This window comes from Acromyrmex echinatior, chromosome 1, assembly GCF_024713525.1.
Source record: "Acromyrmex echinatior isolate Ae372 chromosome 1, ASM2471352v2, whole genome shotgun sequence".
NCBI lineage: Eukaryota > Metazoa > Arthropoda > Insecta > Hymenoptera > Formicidae > Acromyrmex > Acromyrmex echinatior.
This window is the reverse complement of record NC_141852.1, coordinates 7,398,504-7,423,606: the sequence shown is the minus strand read 5'-3', so window position 1 is coordinate 7,423,606 and position 25,103 is coordinate 7,398,504. Positions and strand designations below refer to the sequence as shown.

Here is a 25,103-nt window from a genome sequence, read left to right as displayed (position 1 = left end):
AATTATAAAAATGGACGAAAACTGTATTCTTATTCCCACTGACAGTCAGTAAATAATCGTAATAAGTGTTAAAAATCTATTTCATGATATCTTAATGTTTAAGTTAAAATGATTAAACATGTTTAACTCAAGTTGAATACAAAATCCATAGACTCTTAAAACCATTTAAAATATCTATTCCAAATGTGATGCTTTGACTGATAATGTTAGCCTTTTGATATTATTTTTGCAATATATCTCATTTTCTTGTGAGAGATAAATTATTCATATTGTTTTTTTTTTTAAATTAATATTTATTAGTCATAAATCAATATTTTCTTCTTCTTTTTCTTGAAAGCGCTTAAAGCGTTCTGCTCCTCATTGCAACATACAATATTAGTTTTATGACGTCAGAAGCCAAAGATCAAGCAAGTTTATCCTTTCACCATACTACACATCGCAATAAATTAATCTTTATTCATATCACAACTTATTCTGGATGATATGAATAGAAATAGTTCTACGGACACAGAAAATTTTTTCAAGTTAATTAAATAGCTTCGAAGTTTATTCAAATTTATTCCAATGGTTTATTTTTGCTAGAAATAAATTATAAATTGATTTTTTAATAAATTGATTATATCTCAGAATAAATAGATGTTTTTCCGTATTTATGCTGAATAAATGCCTAAATTAATGAAATATATACTCTGAGAATATTTTTCGATTTGTGAGTTAATCAAATGGTTTTGAAATTCGATCATTATAGTTCGGTTATTATAGTTTTTTTTTTCGCGATACATGTGCGTGTGCGTATGCGTGTGCGTGTGCGTGTGCGTGTGCGTGTGCGTGTGCGTGGTGCGTGTGTGCGTGGTGCGTGTGTGCGTGCGTGCGTGTGTGTGTGTGTGTGTGTGTGTGTGTGTGTGTGTATTTATTAATACAGAACAATTTTAAACAAAGAAGAATTCTCAGTATATATTTCATTTATATATGTGTGCATGCGTGTTATTGAATATAAAAATAATAATAAAAAGCTCGATATTACAATAGTTCGTCTTTGAAAAATAAAAAAGAAATCTGAATATTTATAAGTTTATCGATGGAGATTTCGTCGCGAAGATAAAATATTTATTAAGAAATGATATATAATTTAATTATATGAATAACTTGTATTTTTTTTCTTTTAAATTAGGAGAGTGGGAAAATTCCGAACTTATATTTTTTTTTCCAGAAATTAGTAGGAGAGAGTGAGGGGAATTGCGAACACGGGGTGAACACGAACGATATTATTACAGTATATTGCAGTGTATTAGAGTAGTGATAACCTCTCACTTCTAGCACCTAACGATAGTCCGATATATTCTCAGTATCGCACTATAATACGTGACCATATAATACTATTTAAGGTAAATATCATTTTATATTATCTTTAGATGTTTTTAATATGAAAAAGAGTAGGGGAATTGCGAATTCCTAAGAGAAAAGTTAAATAAACTAAAAAACAGAATTCGATTTAACATTGCTTCCGCTTGCAGCGGGTAACTACGAATGGTAAGCATATATAAGGATTTTTTTTCTTTATTTAAAATTATTTATATTGATATATTAATTTTATATTGTTATATTAATGTTAATTATTATAATTGAAAGTCAAATAATTGGAGTCTCTTTTTTGAATAAAGACATTCTATACATAATAATTGATAAATATGATCGCGTATATATTTGACTTTAATTTCTCTTATAAATTTGCAGTTTTTTTTATTCTCTTCTTTAGTTAATTATTAATATTATTTGAAATGTTTGATATTTGATATTTGATTATAACAATCATAGAAAGGTTAATTTTATTACAAAGTTATGTCTAACAATAAGTAAACATTTTTTTTGTCTGATATCTTTTGAAGAATAAGTATACGTTGACATTGTTTTTGATAAATTGTATATAAATTTTAAAATTATATATTTTTCGAATTTATAACAATATTTATTTCATACAATTCGGACATATCAATTGTTCATCCAAATTTCTTATAAGAATCCCAAATTGTACTAAAAAATTAATTTAATATTATTGTGCAGAGATTCGCAATTAGGTAATAATAATAAGGAATTACGAGAAACAAATTCAAGTATTCTTTTACGAGTTGATAAGTTTTGGATGTGGATAGTACAAATAAAAAAAATCAGTTTTATGTAGATTATTTCAATGATGTAAGCATATATTATCGAAACAATAAAAGATATACAAATGTGTTCAATAAAACTTTTATGATTTTAAAAGCACTTTACGTTGATATATTTAGATTTTTTGAAAATGTTTTCTTTAATGTTTTTGAGAATTTTGTAAAATTTTGTAAATGAAAGTAAAGTTTATTTAAAATTAATAATGTACGTCAAATCATTTTCTAAAAATACATTTTTGAGGAAATGAGCTATATAAAAATCAATTTATTTACTTAACAGCTTTTCTCTCTTTTTTTTAATAACTTTTTGCAATATAAAATAATATCTTGTATAATATATGTTATATTATCTAAGTTAATTAGATAAAAAGATATATACTCACAAAGTGGATTAAATGTATTACAAAACGATTATTTACGTCTAATAGTCTAATTCAAAGAAGGCAATCAAAGAAAAAAATGGCCTTTTAATATTAATATAATATACGTATGAACAAACATCTGTAATCTTTATGCTACAAATATATCTTTATTTATGAATTTTCAATAAAATAAAGAAAGAACTATGTTTATCATCGATCAGTTTTGTTAATCATTGTATAATGTGACACATTTTATATGTTAGGAGTCTATCTAAAAATGAAACTGCTTGAGACTTTTTAAATAATCATGAAGACATGTATTATATAATGTTGAAGGTCAAAAATATAAATATTATGCGCCTTGCATCCAAGATATTACAGGTATAGTGTCGTTTAAAGAAGTTTTTCTTTTAATTACTTGTAATTAAAATTACAAAATATACACAATTTTTATAGATATAAATTTTTTAGGATGTTTAGATAAAAAAGTTAATTTTAGCAAGAAAAATTTAGTAATATGAAAAAAATTAATTTTTTAATGAATAAAAATGAAAAATTATATCTACTTTAAAAAAAAATCTAAAAAAAATTTTTTTTTAATTCTCAAAACTCTAATATATGTAAATAAAATATGATATTATAAGGGAAATCTTAAGATTGCGGAAGGATCTACTAAATGAATATTTTTTTAAAACAAAAGTGGAATTTCAGCAAAATCATAATAAAATAAGTAGATTTTTTAAAGATATTTCCTTTCACATATTAGGTGTTGGAATTAATTCGTAGCGTTTTTTAATGAAAGAATGTTATTTATTTCACATGAGCATTAAAAAATACATTAATGAAAGTACTTCCCATCACTTGTAAAACGCTACGAATTAATTCCAACACCTAATATAATTTTACAGTGTATTACTGCTTAATTAGCTAGCGATCATAAATATTTCCTATTTAAAAATTTTTATTTACATTTTTTTTCATTTCTTTTATAAAAAAAAATGAAGCTTTTTTACAATCGCTAATAAATAAACAATCAATAACACATTAAATTATATTATGTAAATAGAAGTACTTTAAAATTTATTTGTTTTATAATGATTTGTTTGAAATTCCAATTTCTCTCTCGTTTTTGAAAAAAAAAATTTGTTTACGAGTGGATCCCAAAATCTCCTGCGATCCTAAAATTTCCTTTATTGTATCATATATTACAGTATTTTTGAGAATTTTTTTCAGATTTTTAAAGAGGATACAATTTCTTTTTTGTAAGTAACACGTGCAATGCGCCATACAATTTCAGACAATTTCATATATGCACCAATATCAGATATAAGATATATATTATATGTCCGTTTCTACATATATCAATGCAATTTACTTTTAATCTCGATCCAACTAACTTTTTATCTTTTTCTAGATCTAAGAATTAGAAAAAGATAAAGAGTAAGTTGAACCGAGATTAAAGTTACCTATATAATCTATATTGATAAAAACGAGCATTCAAACATCTTTTAGATATCATGTTTAAAAGTTATAAGTATTTTCGAAATGTTCTATAACTCTTTAAAATAATGCAACAACTCACATTAATAAATGATGCATAGGTTTAACCGCAACTTCCTGCGCCATAAGGATATGCATTGCTATAAAAGCATTCATCGTTTGCGACGCATTAACAGTCTAGTGCGGGAATTTATTTTATCAACTGTCATTATTCACTGCAGTTAGTAAAAACATACAGGTATGTTGATTTTTCTATTATTATCCTATATAACCAAATCTGCTAACATAATTTGTCATATCAGACTAACAGTAAAAATTGTATAAGATATGCTGTGACAACATAATGCTGTGAAAACTTTTTAATAAATTGGAGTATTGTGCCTTTTAATTTATTTATTAATAATTTCAGAAATAAATGTATATAAGAGAGAAATTTAAACAAATATATAAAATGAGGCTCGAAAGAATCTATCAGTGAAAAATGTAAAAAAGTAACAATTCTTTATATTTTATATTGATAAGGATCCGAATTGAAGAGTCGAAACATATATATTTTAATTACATTCACACGAAAATAAAAAATTTTCTGTGCATCCGAACAGCTGATGTAGGCTCTGATGGACTTTTTTACATTTTTCACTGAGAGAAATTTAACTTTTATTTCATGTTCCAAGCAGTCAGTAAAAAATTCTCTATTGAGAAAATTGCCCGATTTTCAAGCAATTACTTTAATATCTGAATTCTCTATTGGAACTGTGTAAAAATTAAATGATAGAAAAAAATACTACATACTTTTAGTGCTCGATTTCTCCTATATTTTTGTCGTCATGCAGTGCAAGTAGATAAACTCGATTTCTAACGACATTTTGTCAGTATAATATGTCATGTTATATCCAAACCCCGAGAATTTATTATTTATTCTCATTAATTGCGTTTTGCAGTCTTTAGATTTGCCTATGAGAATACGAAGCAGATATAGTGACATCGTATGATGATAAACGAAAAAATTATCCATCTGATATAATATATCTAACATAATATTTGATATATTTCTGTCATTATTTTATGACAGATCATGCAATGTTTTTGCTGTATTTTGTTATTACTTTTTGAGACTGCAGCGTATGTGCTCGATTTCTCCCGTATTTTTGTCGTCATGCAGTGCAAGTAGATAAACTCGATTTCTAACGACATTTTGTCAGTATAATATGATATCATGTTATGCTCAGTGTTATGTCCAAACCTCGAGAATTTTATTTACATTTATTTGGCAAGAGAAAGGATTGAAAAGGAGGGGATATACAAGGACGCGGGTTAGATAATTTTATTTCACGGATATACATATATGTATATATATATATGTATATGTACAAAGGCGCAACTTGCGAGTCAAACGCATGATTCCGAAATATGGCTCATGTTCTGCTCGTATAGAAAGTAACTATTGAGAAATATAATTATTCATAAGTCATCGTAAGCAATTTATATTATTGCGAAAATTTCTGAAAAATTACACAAGTTACTATTCGCTTCAATAGTAAACTATTTATAATTCTAAGCATTTACCATTCATTATTATTAGAATCATGAGTAGTTTATTATTGGAATAAATAGTAATTGTAAATAGTAACTATTTCATAGTGATTTTCATGAGAATCTATTAGTGTCGATTTGATTTTATTAATATCGGTTTTCGAAAAGCTTAGTATTTTGTGAAATAAAATGTTCAATGTTTACAATTAAGTATAAATAATAAGATTAGAAACAAGACTGTTTATGTTAAATAACATTATTTTAAATACGAAGCGCCACTACAGTCTGAACGTTGAGATGTTGAACTATTATATATATTTATATAAATGAATTAATTTCAGAAATATATCAGAGATAATTGCGTGCCGATATGGTTGTTGGATTTTCAATGCAATCAATCTGAAATATTAATAATCTCCCTAAATTTCCCAAATTAATCTTAAAAAACTGTAATAAACTTATTGCGAAAAATATAAATATATAAATTGGAATTTGTAGAATATATACACGCATGCGAGTGTACGTGTCGTCTATGTAAAATATTTTCAAGCCAAACATAAAAAAATGTCGGTACGGACTTACAATATTATTATCACATAATTAGTTAGTACAGTAATAATATATTATCTGTCAATAGTAGTAGTTATTATCCAATTACTATTCAGTCACGTTGTCGCCAATAGTTACATTGAAATTATATAACTATAGAGATTAAGTAGTAACTACGCCACGGTGAGAAAAGAAGATAATCGGAAAGATCACATTGCGAATAGAAGATAATATACTAAAATATTTATTAACAACATAAAAGAAGGTAATTCTAAATTTAACAGAGCGGTATAAAGAAAAGGATAAGAAATTATAATAATTTTATTAGAATATTTTTCGTTTAATTCCGAATATCGTTCCTGTAACATTTGTTAACGATATTCGGAATTAAACGAAAAATATTCTCAGCTAATTTTTTTTTTTATTTTTTTCACCGATTAGATCTTTTTCCAAGAGACATGAAATACTTTTGACTGTCCAATACGTGAATAATGTCGAGTTGTACATCAAGACTCACTCGCTTACTCGAGCTATTAATTTAAGGAATATGCGTATGATTATTTTCAAGAACTAATTTTATACAGCGATTTTTGTGAAATGTAAATGTCTGAAGAGGGCGCAATCCGGTAACCGAAACTTGTAATGTTTTATATTTGTATTTTAAACTGTTTTAATTTTTATTTTTCTTTATTTGTAATATATTCTATTTAATTGTGTTACAATTTCAAAATGTGTTTGACTCTTTGCTTTTTATTTATTGTTATTTATTCTCAGCTAACGCTTATAATACTGAAAAAAATTCATGTGTAATTTTATATGGAAATTACATGTTTATGCCTGGAAAATTATCTAAATATGATTAGAAATTTACAATTATTGTAAATTTCTAGTCATAAACATGTAATTTCCATAAATATGTATGAATTTTTCTTAGTGAACGCTTATATCATTTCTGAAAAGTTCTATTTGTATTTCCAATGTGTAATATATTCCGGAATAACAGAAGAATTTTCATAGAATATTCAAATATTAATGATTTTAGAATTAATAAACATGTCCAGATCATTATGTGAATATTTCTTGTATAATATGTATCACGAAAATCACTCACGAGTAGTACACATCCATTGACTCGTAAACAAAATCACATAGGAAAGAATATAAAGAGCGCAGCACTTTTGTGCTTAAAGTGAGCAACTAAAATTAAACTTCAGATAAAAGTAAATAAAATGTGTTTTTGACAGTAGTTTCGTTTAAAAATTAATTTAGGGACATACGGAGCTGGAAAAATTATAATTTAGCAGGACATAAGAATGATCTATTTTAATTCATCTAGTAAAATATCTCAAAATCCTTAAATTTAAGACATAAATATTTCAGGCAAAAGTTATTTAATTACGTTGTTCAGTGGGGGAAAAAAGATAGTGGTCTTAGTTAACCTTGAGAAAATGTAATTATGTAATTAATTCTTTTTTACATTTTTTCAAACTTAATTTTTTTAAAAACAAATAATATGAAAATTACTCTTTTAATTATTTTTAATGTTTTCACATTACTATTATTTCTATTACTAAACAATAATTTTACAAAAAAAAAAGAGGAACGTATGAATATGGATATATTTCATATTATACATGTTTATGAATATTTATACGTATTCATGCAATTTTTTACTAAGGACAATAATAATAGATAAAAAATGGTATAAAAAAGACATAATTACATCTTACTTGCATATTATTTGAAAAATAACTACGTATTTTTTTCATACCAATTACATTAACTTATTATTATGTGCATATAAGTATTAAAGTAAGATTATAAATAGAAAAAAAAAGAATTAAATTCTATCAAGCTTTAAGATGGAATCACACGATGCTCGATTTCTTGAATGATAAGCATCCACGCCTGCATGCACGCATGGATGCACACATACATGCTGCTATATGCTTGTTTGATGCATATAGTCTGACGTTTGACAAACAATTATGAAATTAGCAATTATTTCTTTTGATTGGTGCATGCAAGGAAATAAGCTATGAAGTAATCTATAATAAATATAAAAGTCCTATACATATATGCAGCATGTAGCGCTCATTGCATGAACGAATTCTAGCATACATCAGAGCATCAGGAATGACTGTATGCTATTATTAAAAAAATCGAGCATCATATGATTCCATCTTAGTTGCAGATTACAGCATATTGTAAGAAATCTGCTTTCTTTCTTTACATAACTTTTTTTACGTCTTTAGGTTTTGTATTAATTACATTTTGCGATAATTCTCTGAATGCTAAAGAGATAGATCGCGCCGAGAAACAACCTATTTTCGGAAAAATGAATTTTTCAAGATCATACAAAAATTGTCTTCATTTTTTAATTGAATTATGTGTTTTTAAAAATATGATGTTCTAATATTCTACATATAAAAGTGTTAAAATAATATTATAGAAAAATCAATAGTTTCCAATATTTATTTTATATTATTATTTTATATTCTATACAAGCATATATTAATGTGAAGTATCAAGTATATTGTTATTGTACCTTAATTTTTATACACAGAATAATAAGATCACAGAATAATAAGAACCAATTTCAAAATTAAATTTTCATATAAATGTTTTTTTCGTCTGTGAGGAGAAAGAGAGGCAAGAGAAAGATTTTTTATAATATGCTGCAATGTGCAGCTAAATTTTGATACAATAATATAATTTTTCTTTTATGCATATATAATAATAAGATGAATAAATTGGCCTAAAGACAACACATAGTTGCATTTCAAAAGTATTTTATTTTATATTGTTACTTCTTTAATTTTTGATGGTAACACTCTAATTGAATAAAATAAAGCAACTTTGTGACAATAATTTTGAATTAAATTAAATAACTACTATTACTTGGAACAGAAAGTCTTGATTGGTCTTGATAGCGGAATGTAATATAATTTCTTTTAAGAAAAATTGAAGTCACTTAAATTAGAATAGGAAGATCATTTAATAAGAACACGACGATATATATACTTAGATTTCATTAGTGGTAGGTATAAAAATTAAATCTATTACTTATGTTACATTCTTTAATTTAATATGAGATTTTAACTTGGCACTAGTTCTTGATATCAAATTTTTTATATGAATAATATATAAAATTTTATGAAATTTAACTTGGCGTCAATTGTCGGCTGTAACTTGATTTAAATAAAGTAAATTTTGTATAAAATAATTTTTGAAAGAAAATTAAAGCTATTATTTGGGTTGGAATAGAAAAATTTTCAAGAATATAAAAATATGTAGCACGTCATTTAGATCATATTTTGTTATATATAAATTAATAAAGATAATACTTTTTTCGAAGAACGCGTACTTTTAATGCCTTTTTTACTTTTTTTAAAAAGGTAAGTTTGTTTAGTTATCGACACATCTAGATTTCTTTTTTATGTAGTTTTCCAACCGTCTGTGAATGATGCATATTATATTGTTTTGTAGGTGACTCAAATCTCCACGGGGAAAGTACGACTAATTCGACATACCTATGCAATTTGAAGCACTTCTACGACGTTGTTCTATGCTCTCTGAAGAAGGTTTAAAATGAGCCGTAACATGTAAGCACGCGAAGACTTCGAATGTATTAAATTAGCTTTTTAATTTATTATTATTTTATTTTTGCGCACTAATTTCCGCGTCCGACTCCTATTACCCTCTATCCTATTATTTGCATTATTTTTATTGTTAGGGAGTCTTTATTATCTATATTGTTCTGTATCTACAGAGACAATCATTTTCACCCGCACAAAAATTTTGAATTTTAATACAATATCCAAGTACAATAATCCACAAATCAGATATCATGGGATTATTCTTCATTTCATTCTCTGGTAGAGTCCGGCAATCTTCAATGGTCTCAATAAATTACATGTTTTGCTAAGATCTGTATATCTTTTTATCAATTCTAAAAGTTCTCTATCTCTGAAATAAGATTCTTTTATATAATATGTGTGCCAGATCGGCTTTATTGTATGCTGTCCCCGTCTAGGCGACAGGAATATAGTGACACGTTGACAGAGTGCAGAGAATACAGAACAAATTTCGAAAAATATCCATAATAATCGCAGGAGTATCTATATCTAACCTGCATTTAGAATCAAATATGGAATATGTCGACGTTGTGATTACTACACTAATTTCTCGTGCATATAATGACAAAACACATTAATCCGTTTATCAGTAATAAGGCCAATAATATTATAGAAGACATTCCGCTTAGATTAAAGTGCCGTCTCCTCAAACTTTACTAGATACTTTCATAGAACAAGCAGATGAATAATCACACATTAATTGCTGATCCCAATGATATATTCCCGCATGCGTATTATCGGAGTGAGCCAATATGATCTTTTATGGCGGATAGATTGCCTTATGTTTGACCTTCTGCATGAAATTTAAATTATTACATTTTTAGTGCATTGATTATTAAATAATTATCTCATATCTTTTCACATCTAGATTAGATTTCTCTCTATACAATTGCATATGCTTACGCATACATTGTCTTAGAATTTGTTTATCATTATTCTTTAGCCTGATTATTGGGCTTTCGCGTGTTATTTTTCTCTCATTACTTGTTTAGTCTCTATTCGGGTTAACTGCATTTATGGAGCTGTAATCAAGATTATAAGGATATTTTTTTGTAAGTTTTTTTCTATCCTTACACTCTGGATTATTAATTATCTTTATCCAATCTATTTTACTCTTGATCTTGTATCATATAAGCATCATTACGCAGATTATGAGCTGTGTTCCTAGGTACTGCAGTTCCAAATTTTAACTGATCCGAAGAAAGAAAAACTAAACTTCGCATGGAAAGCGTATGCATGGATACAGTGGGTTCTGAGCGACGCGGGGAGCGACGGCGCCACGGCGATGGGGGATGAGGTGCAATGAGAGCTAGCTACGATTGATGCGATCTCAGAACTTTAATCTGGGCTCTAGTAATAAAGAAGATCACTTTGCTTCTGTTTGCTTTAAGAAAGGTAAAGAAAAGCATTTCACATGTTCTATTCTATGTGTAAAAAAGATAATCATCAAGATAAGGACAGTTATTTTAGATAGAAAAAGAAGAAAAACGTAATGCAGATGTATCTTTTCTTACTGGGCTCATAACCTGTTGAATTTCATTATTTGATCCATAGTATTGCAGTAAAATTAACAATGTACAGACTTTATCAGACAATTATTATTAGTCGTACATGATGGCCGTGTACATATATTAGTACTAGTTGTCAGTACAGTATAATATACATAACTATAGATTTTCAGTATTGGCAGTCAACTGGCAGTAATACATTAATATGGTCAATATTATGCGCTTAATCGTTACAATTCTAAAAAGGCACAATAACGCAATCAAGGGAATAAAACTCGCAGTTTTAAGTGCATCTACAGAATTGATCTTTCCAAGTATAACAGTTCTTTGATCAAAGAGAGTTTCCGCTCTATAAAAGGAATTTTGCGATTCTTTTTACAATATATTTACAATCAATAGATATGAAGCATGGACAAATGTAGGAAGTCAGAGGTTTGTTACAGCTACAATTATTTAACAATTTATATCATTGCTAGGTTGTGGATTTCATTCAGATTTATATCTGTCGACGTAAACAATAAAAAAACTTTCCAAGTATACTCATCTCATCCACGATAATAATGCAATCTTTATCTAAATTACTTTTAAATTTACTTTTAAGCTACTTTGAATTTAAAAATTCAAATATTTCATTACAAATATCAGTATAAACTTTAAATTTTTTATATGACTTAGAGTCTCGAAGAGAAGGCAAAAATTATTTAACATAATTCTTGATATGCGATCCGCAAACAAATTTTAAGCAATAAGCTTTGATTAATGTATTGTTATTCCAATCTTTTTATTAACAATAGTCATCAGTATCTTTTTATTAACAATAATCAAAATTTTAATCAGATCTTTATTCAATAGCTTCATATGTTTCATAGCATTCACATGTTTCATCGATCATTTTTGTTGTAATCTCTCTTCAATTTTATTTTCGTTTTCTATAACTTTATCACCATTCTTCTGCTTTCTCTCACTTTGCAATCAATTCTTCTCCATTTTTTTCAATATTTGTTCATATTCAGAAATTGTCTTAGGACGATTTAACGTCGACTCAGCTTTTGCATTTTTACTCTACTTTTTTATGACATCTACGCTATTATTTTGTGGCAGTTTCAAAATCTCTATTGTATTTCTGTTTCCTCGTTCTAAAATCTCAACTGTATTTATATTTACTTGGTTTATGTATGGTGATGCAAAATTCTCTTCCTGGGTAGATAATTCTTGAAAAACAATAGAAAATACATTATTCCTTATAAATTCATTATATACAATTCGCCTGTTATAAATAAAAAAACTTATCTAAAAAAAAGAAGTATATATTCAAATATATCTGTTAATAAAATTATCGCAAAGTTACATACAAATTTTACGTAACTTCAAGGTAACTAAATAGATATAATTCTCAAAGTAATTCTTCTACACACTGGACGCGGAAATGTTTACCGTGTGACAAAAGCGATAGCCAATAAGCTTATTTTTCCAACATATTTATTGGTTACTACATTGCATTTTGCTACGCGACAAGTTTTCCACATCTAATGTGCAGAAGCCATTAAAATCTACACTTTAAGAAGCTTTTGATTAATTTTGAATTTATTCTTATTTTGTCTTTACTTTTTCAAAGTAAAAACATATTACATCTTCAAAAAATTATATACATAGTTTGATGCACTCTATAGATGAATTTTTCATATTAATGAATTTTTTTTGCAAATGTTATAGTCAACATGAAATATGGACTTTATTCTTGTAAATTAAAAAAAAAAACTTTTTGCAGAGGTAAATTGACATCAAAGTTATTTTGATGCTTAATCAGACATTCTATTTAAAAAATATTAATATGCTGAACAACTGCAAAAAATTTATTGCAAAAAATATTATCCCTTCCGGGAGTCGAATCCGGATCTCTTGTATTTCATACGAGCGTCCTAAGCCTTTAGATTACCGAGAGTAGTTCTATTTTTCATTGATGCATTTTTAAATGTACGATCTATAATAAAATTTTTTTTTATTGTCTAATTATTTTAGTTTAATTACCTCCTCGTGGTACGCATTGGGCAATAATTATAACGATAATTATTCATAACAAAAATCATACAAATCTTTTTTTTTTAATTTGCAAAAACGAAGTCCTTTTTAATAATTATCATGACATTAGCAAAAGAAATTCATTACTCCATAAAATGCATCAAATTATATATAATTTTTTGAAGACTTAATTAACATTCTTAGCAGTGCAAGTCATCGACAACATTGGTCCACTATATCCCCAATGTTTAATCATAACATTTCGCCAATGAATTGTGATGCTAGAGATGTTCTTATTTTAGAAAAGATAGCAGGCAAGAGTAAGGATAAATTCAAAATTTTTCAAAAGTAAATTTTACCTTTAAAAATGAAAAAAACTTTTAAATATGACCATTTTTGCGAAGTTATGTTTACTTGAAGTTATTTTAAATTTTAAGATTAAAAGCTTAAAAAGAAGATTATATTGACAAATTACGTATATATGTTTAACAATGATTCAGAATGGTAAATAAAGCAATAATTATATCTGGCAGTAGGTACTCAATCTTGCAAGAAATGGCGTTGCAATATGTTAGATAACAGATATATACAGATATATATAATATTTAAGTGAGACAGAACAATAATATATGAAATGAATATTAATGTCACTATATATTATCGACATTTTTGAAATTAAAAAAGTCTGTACTATTAATATCGATCAAGTTCGGCCGTTATTCCAGCACTGCCTTAAGAGGAAAGAATTATTTATTAGAATTTCTTTTGTAATATTTTATTTACAAGAATATAAATATTCGTGAAATAATCATAAAAAATTCATGAATAAATATTTTTGAAAACCAATAGTTTCAAATGAATATATATATATATATATATATATATATATATTAGGTGTTGGAATTAATTCGTAGCGTTTTTAATGAAAGAATGTTATTTATTTCACATGAGCATTAAAAAATACATTAATGAAAGTACTTCCCATCACTTGTAAAACGCTACGAATTAATTCCAACACCTAATACATATATATATATATATATATAAATTTTTTTTAATATGAAAATTTCGAATAAATAAAATTTTTAGCTTAAAGGTTTTTGTAATCATCAGACACATTATGATTTTTAATTTCAATAGTTATTCGTCTTTAAACAAATTTTAATTTAATTATTAAACATTTAATTATTAAAAATTCTCGAAACAATAAGAAGTAAGTTTTTCGGATAGGATCAGGTATTATGAGCACCTTAAGGAAATATTTTGATATATCTAGCATACTAAAGAATAAAAAAACTTGTGCATATTATTTGATACATTTGTTGATGTTTTATGTATCTTAGTATTGAAATTGACTATTTTAATGCAAATATTGAAATGGTGGCAGGTATTTACCCGCCCAGTGCTCATATTAAATGCCTCTGAATAGGCTAATATGAGCATCCTAGGTAATATGAGTACAGGAAATTTTTTGTAAGAAATTATGCAGAAATGAAAGATTGGGAACACACACACACACACACACACACACACATCCCAATACACACACACACACACACACACACACACACACACGAAACATTTTATTAAAACAAAAGCCAATCAAATGTTTGTTTAATATAACCAAAAAATAATGTTATATTTACAAATATTTAGTATTACCAAACAAAATAACAATTTATACTCATTAAATATTTGTAAAAGTATTATTATTTTTGGTTATATTTACTAAATATTTGACTAAATATATGAAATATTTGACATTATTTCACCATACATTTAACAGCAATTATCAATTCTAAGGAGGTCAATCACTGCTAAAAAAAATATACAGTGATTGCTTATGGCAATACAACACACTTTATTGCTAGCATTGCTATTGTATTATTAGTGTTATCTTATATATTGCCATCTATTGCGCGCAATATTGCCAAGTATTGTTAATGTATTATTATGTATTACTTTATATTACTAGCATATTACTAGCATATTGCTCATACTACTAGTACTAGCATTGCTTGTTTTATTCCTCTACTGTCGCAATATATTTCTAAAGAAATGTACACTGATTGCCATATATATATATACAGTGGTTGACTCCTCGCCAGACTGTTTTTTCAACGTACGATAAGGAATAATGAAACTCATAATATACGATCATGCATATCTCTTTGAAAAACTCCTGTGTCTATTAAATCAGTAATGGTCTCAGGATTTTATGAAGTTAGAATGGCTCAATATTGTTTACTTTAAAAATATAATATGCAGAATTTAATATGCAGAATATCTTATCTCAATGTAAATTGGGGACCTTACGAAGTTAGAGGAAAAAAACGTAAGAAATAAAGAAATAACGTACTTATTTATTTAATATAATAAAAATCTGAAATACATAAATTTAGATCAAACTTGATAGCATATTGGAATGTCACGAAGGCAGATGCATCTTTTTACAACAGTTGGCACTACTAGTACCAACCGTTACAGAAATATAAAGGGTTCTTATATTACCTGCAGTGCTCATAATATCCGATTCTACTCTATAGCATTTCTGGAAAATGTAAATATTCCATTATAAAATACCTTTAAAATTATAAAGTTTCTTTAAAATATTGTGTATCTCTTATCGTAAAAATCTCTTATCGTTTAAAATACATTGTGCAAACATTAAAAGTCCGCTTGTTTTAAAGGAATATTTCATCCCCTTAATGTTTGTGAGAATATTTATTAAAAAATATTCTAAAATTGATGTATATAACATAAAAAAACTCATTGAAATAGGAAGAAGGACAACACTTGGTCCGTTTTTTTATGAAATATCAATCTAAATCTACAAACTTAAATTTCGTAAGAAATTTTTTTCAACAAAAATGACGAAGCGACATTAATCATCACTTGTATTTCAAATACGCTGTAAGGTCACGGAATCATTGGAAAGTCCCAGCCCGCGGTGATTTAATATTCTTTTTATGTCCGCGATATATAGCGATATCATGAATTTCAAATAGAATACAATTTCACATAGAATTGAAATAACTTTCACATGTAAATTAATAAATATAATAGGATAAAGATTAATAGCGTTGCGATGAGTTTGAATATGAATTATCTAGTGACGTTTAATCTAGGGAATTATCACATATGTATAATATGTAAAGTATAATATGTAAATTCGATACGTGAAAGAAAAGAAAATCTCAGTGTAATATCAATTGAGAAAGTCAATTCATTTAGTTTCATCACTGCTACATCTACCTAAGGAGGAAAGTAAGAGAGAAGGCGAGACCTTGAGAATTCGCTATCGCCCTCGAGCCTTCGTTTACCGGACACTGGCACTGGACGAAGGCGAAATGAAGAAAGGCTCGGGAATGACCGTGCGGTCAGCCGTGTAACAGGGATAAAGCCAACGTCGACAACATATTTGCATTCAGTCCGTTCTGACAGACCCTAAGACATGGAACGATAAGACAAGATTTTGTCCAAGTGACTTTTCCAGTTTTGACTGCTAGTTCTTTAGTGTGTGCGCTCTATTTCTCAGGCAGAAAGTGCGGTATCAGTTCGAACGATCGTATCGTTAAATTTTTTAAATATTTTGATCAAAATTGATTTATTGCAATTTATTACAATTTTAAGGTATTCATGCACAAAACACATATTATTACAAAACACACATTATTACATTATTATATACAATATTATAATAATATACAGAGCGTTTCAGGATTTTAGGGACAAACTTCATGGGATAGTGGAATTCACCAAAAGAAATGACATTTGTTAAGAAGTTCGTGTCCTCTCACACATTTTTAAGAATTTATTCGTTCAGCTGTATCTGACAATATGATATAATTCCACAGATTTCTATAAGAAGTCTGTATATAATTCGTGTTTTTTAAAATTATATTTTTAGAAAGAAACAAAAATGGATTAATAAGAAACATTTTTATTAAAACAACGAAAATGGATTAATATTACACGCGCGACGCTGCCATGCGATCAATTACTTCACAACCGGTCTGAATGAGAACATATAATTCCTTAAAAATATATCGAAAGATACAAGTTCCTTTATAAAAGTTATTTCTTTTGGTGAGATCTACTACCTCTGAAATATATCTCTAATTTTTCTTAAACACTCTGTATATACGCACACACACACACACAGATATGTATGCATATGTACTATCTGCTCGCGCGCGCGTGTGTGTGTATTTTTCCATTTTTATATACAAACATATTGTATGTTTGATTTAAGCATACAAAAAAATATATATATATATCACATATATAATACATATTCTGGGTGGTTCACTTAAATCAAACATTTCGAATATCTCACTTATTTTTAATGATATGAAAAAATGTTTCAAATGAAAGTGGAACGATTCCAACGTATTTTAGAACGTATTTTGGACACATTACTTTTTTTCTAGGTGAAAGCACCGAAAAGATATAAAGATCATCTATACTTTTTAAAATAAAGTTACATTATTTGTTTTACATAGTAAGATTCCTCTAATTATTCTGTATATAAAAGTATTAAGGTATTGATATCAAAAAACCAATAGTTTACGAGATATTTTATATCTTTTTTCTGATACATATTGACATGATATATTAAATATCTCGTAAACTATTATTTTTATGATAATTGTATTACTAATACTTTTATGAATGGAATAATGAAATGAATTAATTAATGTAAAGAAAACACATAGTTGTTTATTTAAGAAATTATTCGTTTTGCATATATTTTTTTTTAAACAGCTATGTTTTTTATTCTTTACACCAATTGGTTCATCTCATTATTCTTATAGCGGAAAGTGATTAATACTGACATAAGTCTCTTAAAGAGACATCTTTTTATTTCTCAGAAACTATTTCACTTTATTATATTATTAACATTAATAAAAACTTAATATGTTTAAATATTTAAAGAAGCTACAAACGTAAAATTCATATATTTATGGCTTGTTCCTATACAAAATCAATTAAAATTCTTCAAATATCAAAATAAAATGTTTACGATTTTTTTTTGCAAATTACGTATTTTAAATATACAATAGTATTAAAAGAATTTCTTAAGATGTAAATGCACAACATTAGTAGGGAATAAATACCTTAATAAATGATCAAGCTGGATCTTAAGTGCTTAAATAATTTGATATGAATTTACATACATTATAGTCATTTAGATGATTTCTTAGTAAAACGAAAATTTGAGATACTTCACCAGAGCTCATCCAAAATCACAAATATTTGCATAATTTAGATAAAATATTAAAACGCATCTTATTGAAATAGTATGAAACACGACAGTATACAAAAATGATGACATAAAATGAAGTTAATTTCTTGTACAATTTATTGTTCTTTTGACAATTTGGCAACGTTATATCGTCAAATTATAATGTACATTGTAAGTGAGGTTTTTATAAAAGAAAATTTGTAAAAAGGAAGTTCAGGAAAAAAGAAAAAATTATTTCAAATTGTAATGAAATCATGAGCTGAATCTTCACCAAACGAGATGAGGTTTACATTACTCGATATTTTCAACATTAAATCTTTTCAACATAATTATCTTTTCAGAGCCGTTGACCTATTACTTTTTTATGACCATTACAATTATAATTTTTTAAACTATTACCTTGTTTTTTAGAGAAATCTATGATAAATATTTAGATGCAGCTAGTTAGTCAAAGAAGCGACTCCGATTTTACTTGTCCTATCATTTAAGTTTTATATACCATTTAAGTTATGTAAAAAAATGTTAAAAGTTACATTTTTAACATTTTTTTCTCCTTCATTTCATCGTTAATCTATCTTAAAATTTTGCACACGTCAAGTTCGATACTTTAACTTCATTATATAAAGAAATTAGATATATAGTAACTTGATTTATTAAAGAACCCTAAATGGCGCGTCGAATTGATTTTAAATAATAATAATGACTATATTATTGATAATATTACATTGTTTTACATATTTGTAGTTTCATTCATATTTTTTCTTTTTTATAATACAATTTTAAATTTAAAATAAGGATGCAACATAAACCAGTAAAACAAATCATAAGCTAATTCTTATAGTCTTATGTTATTAATGTCAAATGATCTTATCAGGCAATATGTATTTATGGAACAGCTTTTAAAAGAAAAAAACTGTAAGTTACATGTTTGCATCTTGTAGAACAATATAAAATACGCATATAAATTAATAAAAAATATTTTGTATCAAAAAGAAAAAATTCTTACAAAAAATTTTATATGCATTCATTTATAGGTAGGAAAGAAAAGAATAGGAATATGTTACATTATACTGACAATACTGTTAATTTTGAGGCTTATTTTTATTTATCTTATGAACAAGTTAATTATTGCAAAATTATTGCAAACAGTATTATAAAAACTGCTTATTATTTGACAGAAAATATTTCCTAATTTATATTTATATTTCTAAAGTTTTATTTTTAGCTTTTGTTTAAGAAATATTGTCTAATAGTTGATGTCAGTGATCTTTCTCTATAAATAATAAAAATTATAATTTTTGAAATCTGTAAAACGAGAAACAAATAACTTTACAGTTCCTAGTTCTTTTCCATTTTGCTTTCTTTTTCTTTTTATTCTGTTTTTATTCTGAAATTATTACATTTTCTTCTAATTTAATTGTATAATTGCATATGATACAGTAATTAATATTGTAAATGAAGCGAAAAATAATACTTTGCATTATATTTTGCATGCGTTCAGCTTTTCTATCAATTACAAAAGTAAAAATATTTTGTACAATTTGTTGATTGTTAACACGTTGAATGCCACGCTGATATTACATGACTTGCCCAAGACACTAATATAAATCTGCTATCATACGATACATACATATAATAATATTTACGCATTACATTTTATATGTATAAATAAAACTATTTTTATATGTTCTATACTGCATTAATTTCTTTGCACTATTGTATTGTAATAACGATGGTAATATTGAAAAATTTAGAAATATCGACATTTATTTGAATTATATGTATTTCCATTAATTTTGACACATTTTGAAATATTGAGTCCTTCCCACGGCGCTACTGACAAACTAAATATCAGTCATGATATTCAACGTGTTAAAGATGAAATATTTAATAAAATCGAAAAGAACATTTGTCTTAATACAAATTTAAACTTTTTAAAAGGCTTAATAATATAAATATATACAATTTTCTTATTATAAAATAGAATCTGGAAATCTTGCGTTTGCCAGTCAATGATCTATACAAAAAAAGGTTTCTGACAAAAACAATAATTCTGAACTGACGATTGAATTTCTTATGAAATTTTATATAGATAATCGAATTTTAACTTGCACTAAACGTGATCTTAACATCGAACAAAGAAATACGTAGAAGATAATTATATTTAGATTGTAACATCTATGCGCTATTGTACTGATGATAGTCAAAAATTTACCGAAACGTCTACAAATTTTATTATTTAATATAATTTGAAATACTCATCACTTTCTCTTTTGTAATATTTAGAGTTATTGTGTATTTCTTAATTGTATGTTTATTATTAAGCCACCTTCAAAAAGTTTAAATTTGTTTATGCGAGCATTAAATGTATGATAAATTCTCTTATTTTGATATTGTTCTTTGAATCTATTAGGATATATTAGGTGTACAAAAAAGTTCTGAGCTTTAGATTTGATACAACCGAAATAACAATTTAAATTTTATATATCTTCCCGCCCTTTTGCGGTTTTAAAGCGTTAACATTTGGCCTTCTAAAATGCCATACGGTTTGGCGTTTGATGCACATAACCTCAAAAATCAGTAGTGTTCACGATGGCAATAACAAAAGAGCATATTCGATTTTCCATCCACTTCGCGTTTCATCTGAAGAAAAATGCTGCTGAAGCCAGCAATGATTTGTGCTGCATATGGAGAGAACGCTGTAAGTCATGCTACATGTAAAAGACGGTATCAAAAGTTTCGCCAAGGAGATTTCAGTCTTAAAGATGAATCGCGTGTTGGACGCCCTGAAAAGATTGAAACGGACGAATTGCAAGCACTGCTGGATATAAACTCTGCGCAAACTGAAAAGAAGCTTGCAGAACAGCTTGGCGTTACGCAGCAAGCCATTTCCGTACGATTACATACGATGGGAAAGGTTCAGAAGGAAGGCAGATGGGTTCCGCATGAATTGTTCGAAGACAACAAAAATCGACGGCGTGACACTGCACTCACTTTACTTTCAAAGTTCCGGAAAAAAGATTTTCTGCACAAAATCATTACAGGCGATGAAAAGTGAATTCTTTATGATAACCCTAAACGTAGAAAATCATGGGTTGATCCTGGTCAACCTTCGACATCGACGCCAAAGCCCAATATCCACGCCAAGAAGGTTTTGCTCTGTATCTGGTGGGATTGGAAGGGTGTGTTGTACTACGAGTTGTTACAACCGGGTGAAACAGTCACGGCAGACCGCTACCAACAACAATTGACCAATTTGAGCGATGCATTAGAAGAAAAGAGGCCATTTACTGGCCAAGGACGTCGTAAAGTGATCTTGCTTCATGACAATGCTCGACCTCATGTTGCGAAAGCGACTCAGGACCATATCTTTGCGTTAGGCTGGGAACTTCTTCCGCACGCGGCGTATAGCCCAGACATGGCGCCTTCCGATTACTACCTATTCCGGTCGCTGCAGCATCATTTGGCTGATACACATTTCGTGAGATTAGAAGAGATACGAAAATGCATTGATGACTTTATCGCTTCGAAGCCGGTGAGTTTCTATCGTCAAGGAATTCGCAAGCTCCCCGAAATATGGCAAAAGGTCGTTGATGCAAACGGAGAATATTTCGCTGATTAATATTTTTTCGTTTGTTTTTGAATAAAGATTGAATTTTACAAAAAAAACCTCAGAACTTTTTTGTACACCTAATATTTTGATTTCAAAATTTGTCTTCTACTCAAAGAATGCATGAAATTTATGAAAACCAATTTAAAATTAAGATCAAGAACTTATTTCCTGAAAACATGTATTAATGAAGATCTAATCTCAGTTCACTTACGTAGATTCTTGCACTATTCAACAGTGTCCTGTTACAAAAAATAAGAAGACTCAAACATTTTATCAAGAAATTTTATCAAGAAATTGTTACGTATAGAATTACAAGACGCATATAAACAATTGGTACATTTACAATACAAATTATTTAAAAATTATAGATTAATTAATTGTTCATTACTATGGATATAAGTTGTGCTTTTCTTCCGTCATTAAGAATGTTATTTTATTATATGATATAATATAATAAATTATGGTTTCAAGAAAACGATAAAATCAATTAAAAAATCAATAATTTACATTTAGTTTAATCTCGTAATATAAAAGATAATATTAAACATATTGAATATAATATACCTGGTAAAACATTTTTCATGCATGAATATGTCTTAATATATATAAACATGCATAAATACGCATAAATATTCATAAAACGTGTGTAATTATATATGAAATATGTCCATATATGTTCATACATCCTTCTTTCTTTTGTAAAATTACTTTTTAGTGTAATAGAAATAATAATAGTAATGTTAAAACATAAAAAATAATTAAAAGGATAATTTTTGCATTGTTATAGAAAAAAAACAAATTTGGAAAAATGTAAAAAAAATTGCTCATACATAATTATGCATAATTATACGTAAGTAATTTTTTTACATTTCTTCAAACTTGATTTTTTTCTAAAACAAATAGTGCGAAAATTACCTTTCTAATTATTTTTCATGTTTTCACATTACTATTATTATTTATTTATTACATTAAAAAGTAATTTTACAAAAGAAAAAAGGATATATGAACATGTATGGACATATTTCATACATAATTATATATGTTTATGGATATTATGCGCGTTTATATATATTTATACATATTTATACATATTTATGCATGAAAAATTTTTTGCCGGGTAGTCACCACTAAATCTGTCAATAATAATTCTAATTTAGAATTTGTTCCTATAAAAAATAAAAAAAATGTCCACATTATTAATTAATAATAACGACTCAGAAATGAAATATCATATTGATGTTAGCCCTGATAATTTTGATCTTAATTACAATTTAAATAACAAAGGGATCATTAATAGCATTGATATTCCAGATAACGTTAAACTCATATTACAACTTAGTCAATGTTTTAATCTACCTAACAATATTATCAATAAAGAAAAAATCTCAATAAAATTTTATTAAGTACATTGAGAACAATTTAATTAAAGTAGATGAAGAAACATGGAATTTAAAATGATTCATTACCTATTTTACAAAAAATACATTATTAATACAAACAATACAAAAAGTAGTATAAAAGAAGGGCAAATAACGTATAAAAGAATTTTAATTTAAATAAGCAAAATTAATACAAAACAATTAAAATAAAATAAAACAAACGTTTCAACTCCAATCGAGTCATTTTCAATGCAATCTTACAATAATATAAACATCGTTCTAAATTAAAAATTCGTACATAATCTTACAATATTCTTACAATTTCTTAATATAAAATTTTTTCTTTCTGTGTAATACGCTGCGAGTCATTTTTATCAAGAATTAACAGTCATAAGAAAATTCTGGAAAAGTAACCGTAAACAAAAAGAATTAATATTAATCACATAAAAATTAGTAATATGATAATGTACCTTAGTAAATCTGTTAAGAGTCCAATAATACACAATGAGAAAAAAATGTAAAATGTGGTCCATTTCGTGGTACAATAAAATAGTCTTTTTAATTTAATAAGTTATTATAAGCAAATTCGCAAAGATAACAAGTATCTGACTTACACGATGTCAAAAAACGAAATGTTAAGCAGAAAAACATTATCGAGAACGGAAAACGGAAAAATAGGGGGAAAAGGAAAGAAGATGTTAGAAAGGAGAATGTATAATGTCAGAATACAAATCCGGCAAAGACTCCATGTCATTTTATCTATTAATCCCATGCTTCTGTTTTTTAATATGAACCATTTCAGATATCAACCTTTTATTATATGAAGGCTCTACATCTAATATTTCCATTTTATCCCATTTAAAGTTATGATTCTCCTCAATACGATGGTTGGAAATCACTGATGGAGATTTTGAACTTATATTAGATCAGAAACATATTCATGCAATCTGGTCTTTAATTGTCTTTTAGTTTGGCCAACGTAACTGGCATCACAATCCTCACAAGATAACAAACAATACAGATAATAAATTAATTAAGGAGGGTTTAAAAGCATTGAATAATTTCATGTCTGACCATCCCAACATTAATCTAATCACCAGGGCCGATCAAGGCAATACCGCCATGATAGATTTATTAGATTTAAATGATTATAACGAAAAAATGCAAGAAATTTTATCAGATCAAGACACATACATAACTATAAAAAAAATTCATACTAAAAAAATGGCGACGAAAATTCGCACATTACTAACAAAATAAAAAACCAAAAAATTTATTGATTAAGATACTTATAAAAGACTGTATACTTCTGACGGAAAATTGCCTAGGGCTTATGGGCTTATCAAAGTATATAAAGAGGAGATTATTCTTTAAGAGTTATTGCATTAATAATCCTTTCTTTAATTTATCATCCTTTCTAAAAGACAACATAGAAAAAATTTTTGGTTATATAAAGAACAGTTTTGATCTTGTAAACAGACTTAATGGTATGCAACTGGAACAAAATTACCAAATCGTGTTCTTTGATGTAATGTCTATGTACATAAATATTCTGAATGAATTAATATTAAAGAGTATAGAAAGAAGAT

The 25,103-nt window shown here is 26.9% G+C and overlaps 1 protein-coding gene across 10 annotated transcripts in view; it reads left to right on the top strand.

The window, feature by feature from the left end:
- The first annotated feature begins 1,177 nt into the window (after nt 1–1,177).
- The window catches only part of LOC105149751 (putative fatty acyl-CoA reductase CG5065), a 43,081-nt gene continuing 19,155 nt past the window's right edge, over nt 1,178–25,103 (top strand). For 2 of the 10 annotated variants that reach the window (XM_011062374.2, XM_087402753.1), the window contains exons 1-4: nt 1,182–1,385; nt 4,129–4,265; nt 9,599–9,714; nt 10,916–11,142. In XM_011062374.2, coding sequence (XP_011060676.2) covers nt 11,070–11,142 — 73 coding nt within the window. In that variant the 5' untranslated portion in view covers nt 1,182–1,385; nt 4,129–4,265; nt 9,599–9,714; nt 10,916–11,069. Of the gene's footprint in view, nt 1,386–4,128; nt 4,266–9,598; nt 11,143–11,420; nt 11,688–16,508; nt 16,908–25,103 lie in introns of those variants that run through there. The other 8 variants (XM_087402765.1, XM_087402778.1, XM_087402769.1 and 5 more) reach the window with 8 other exon arrangements.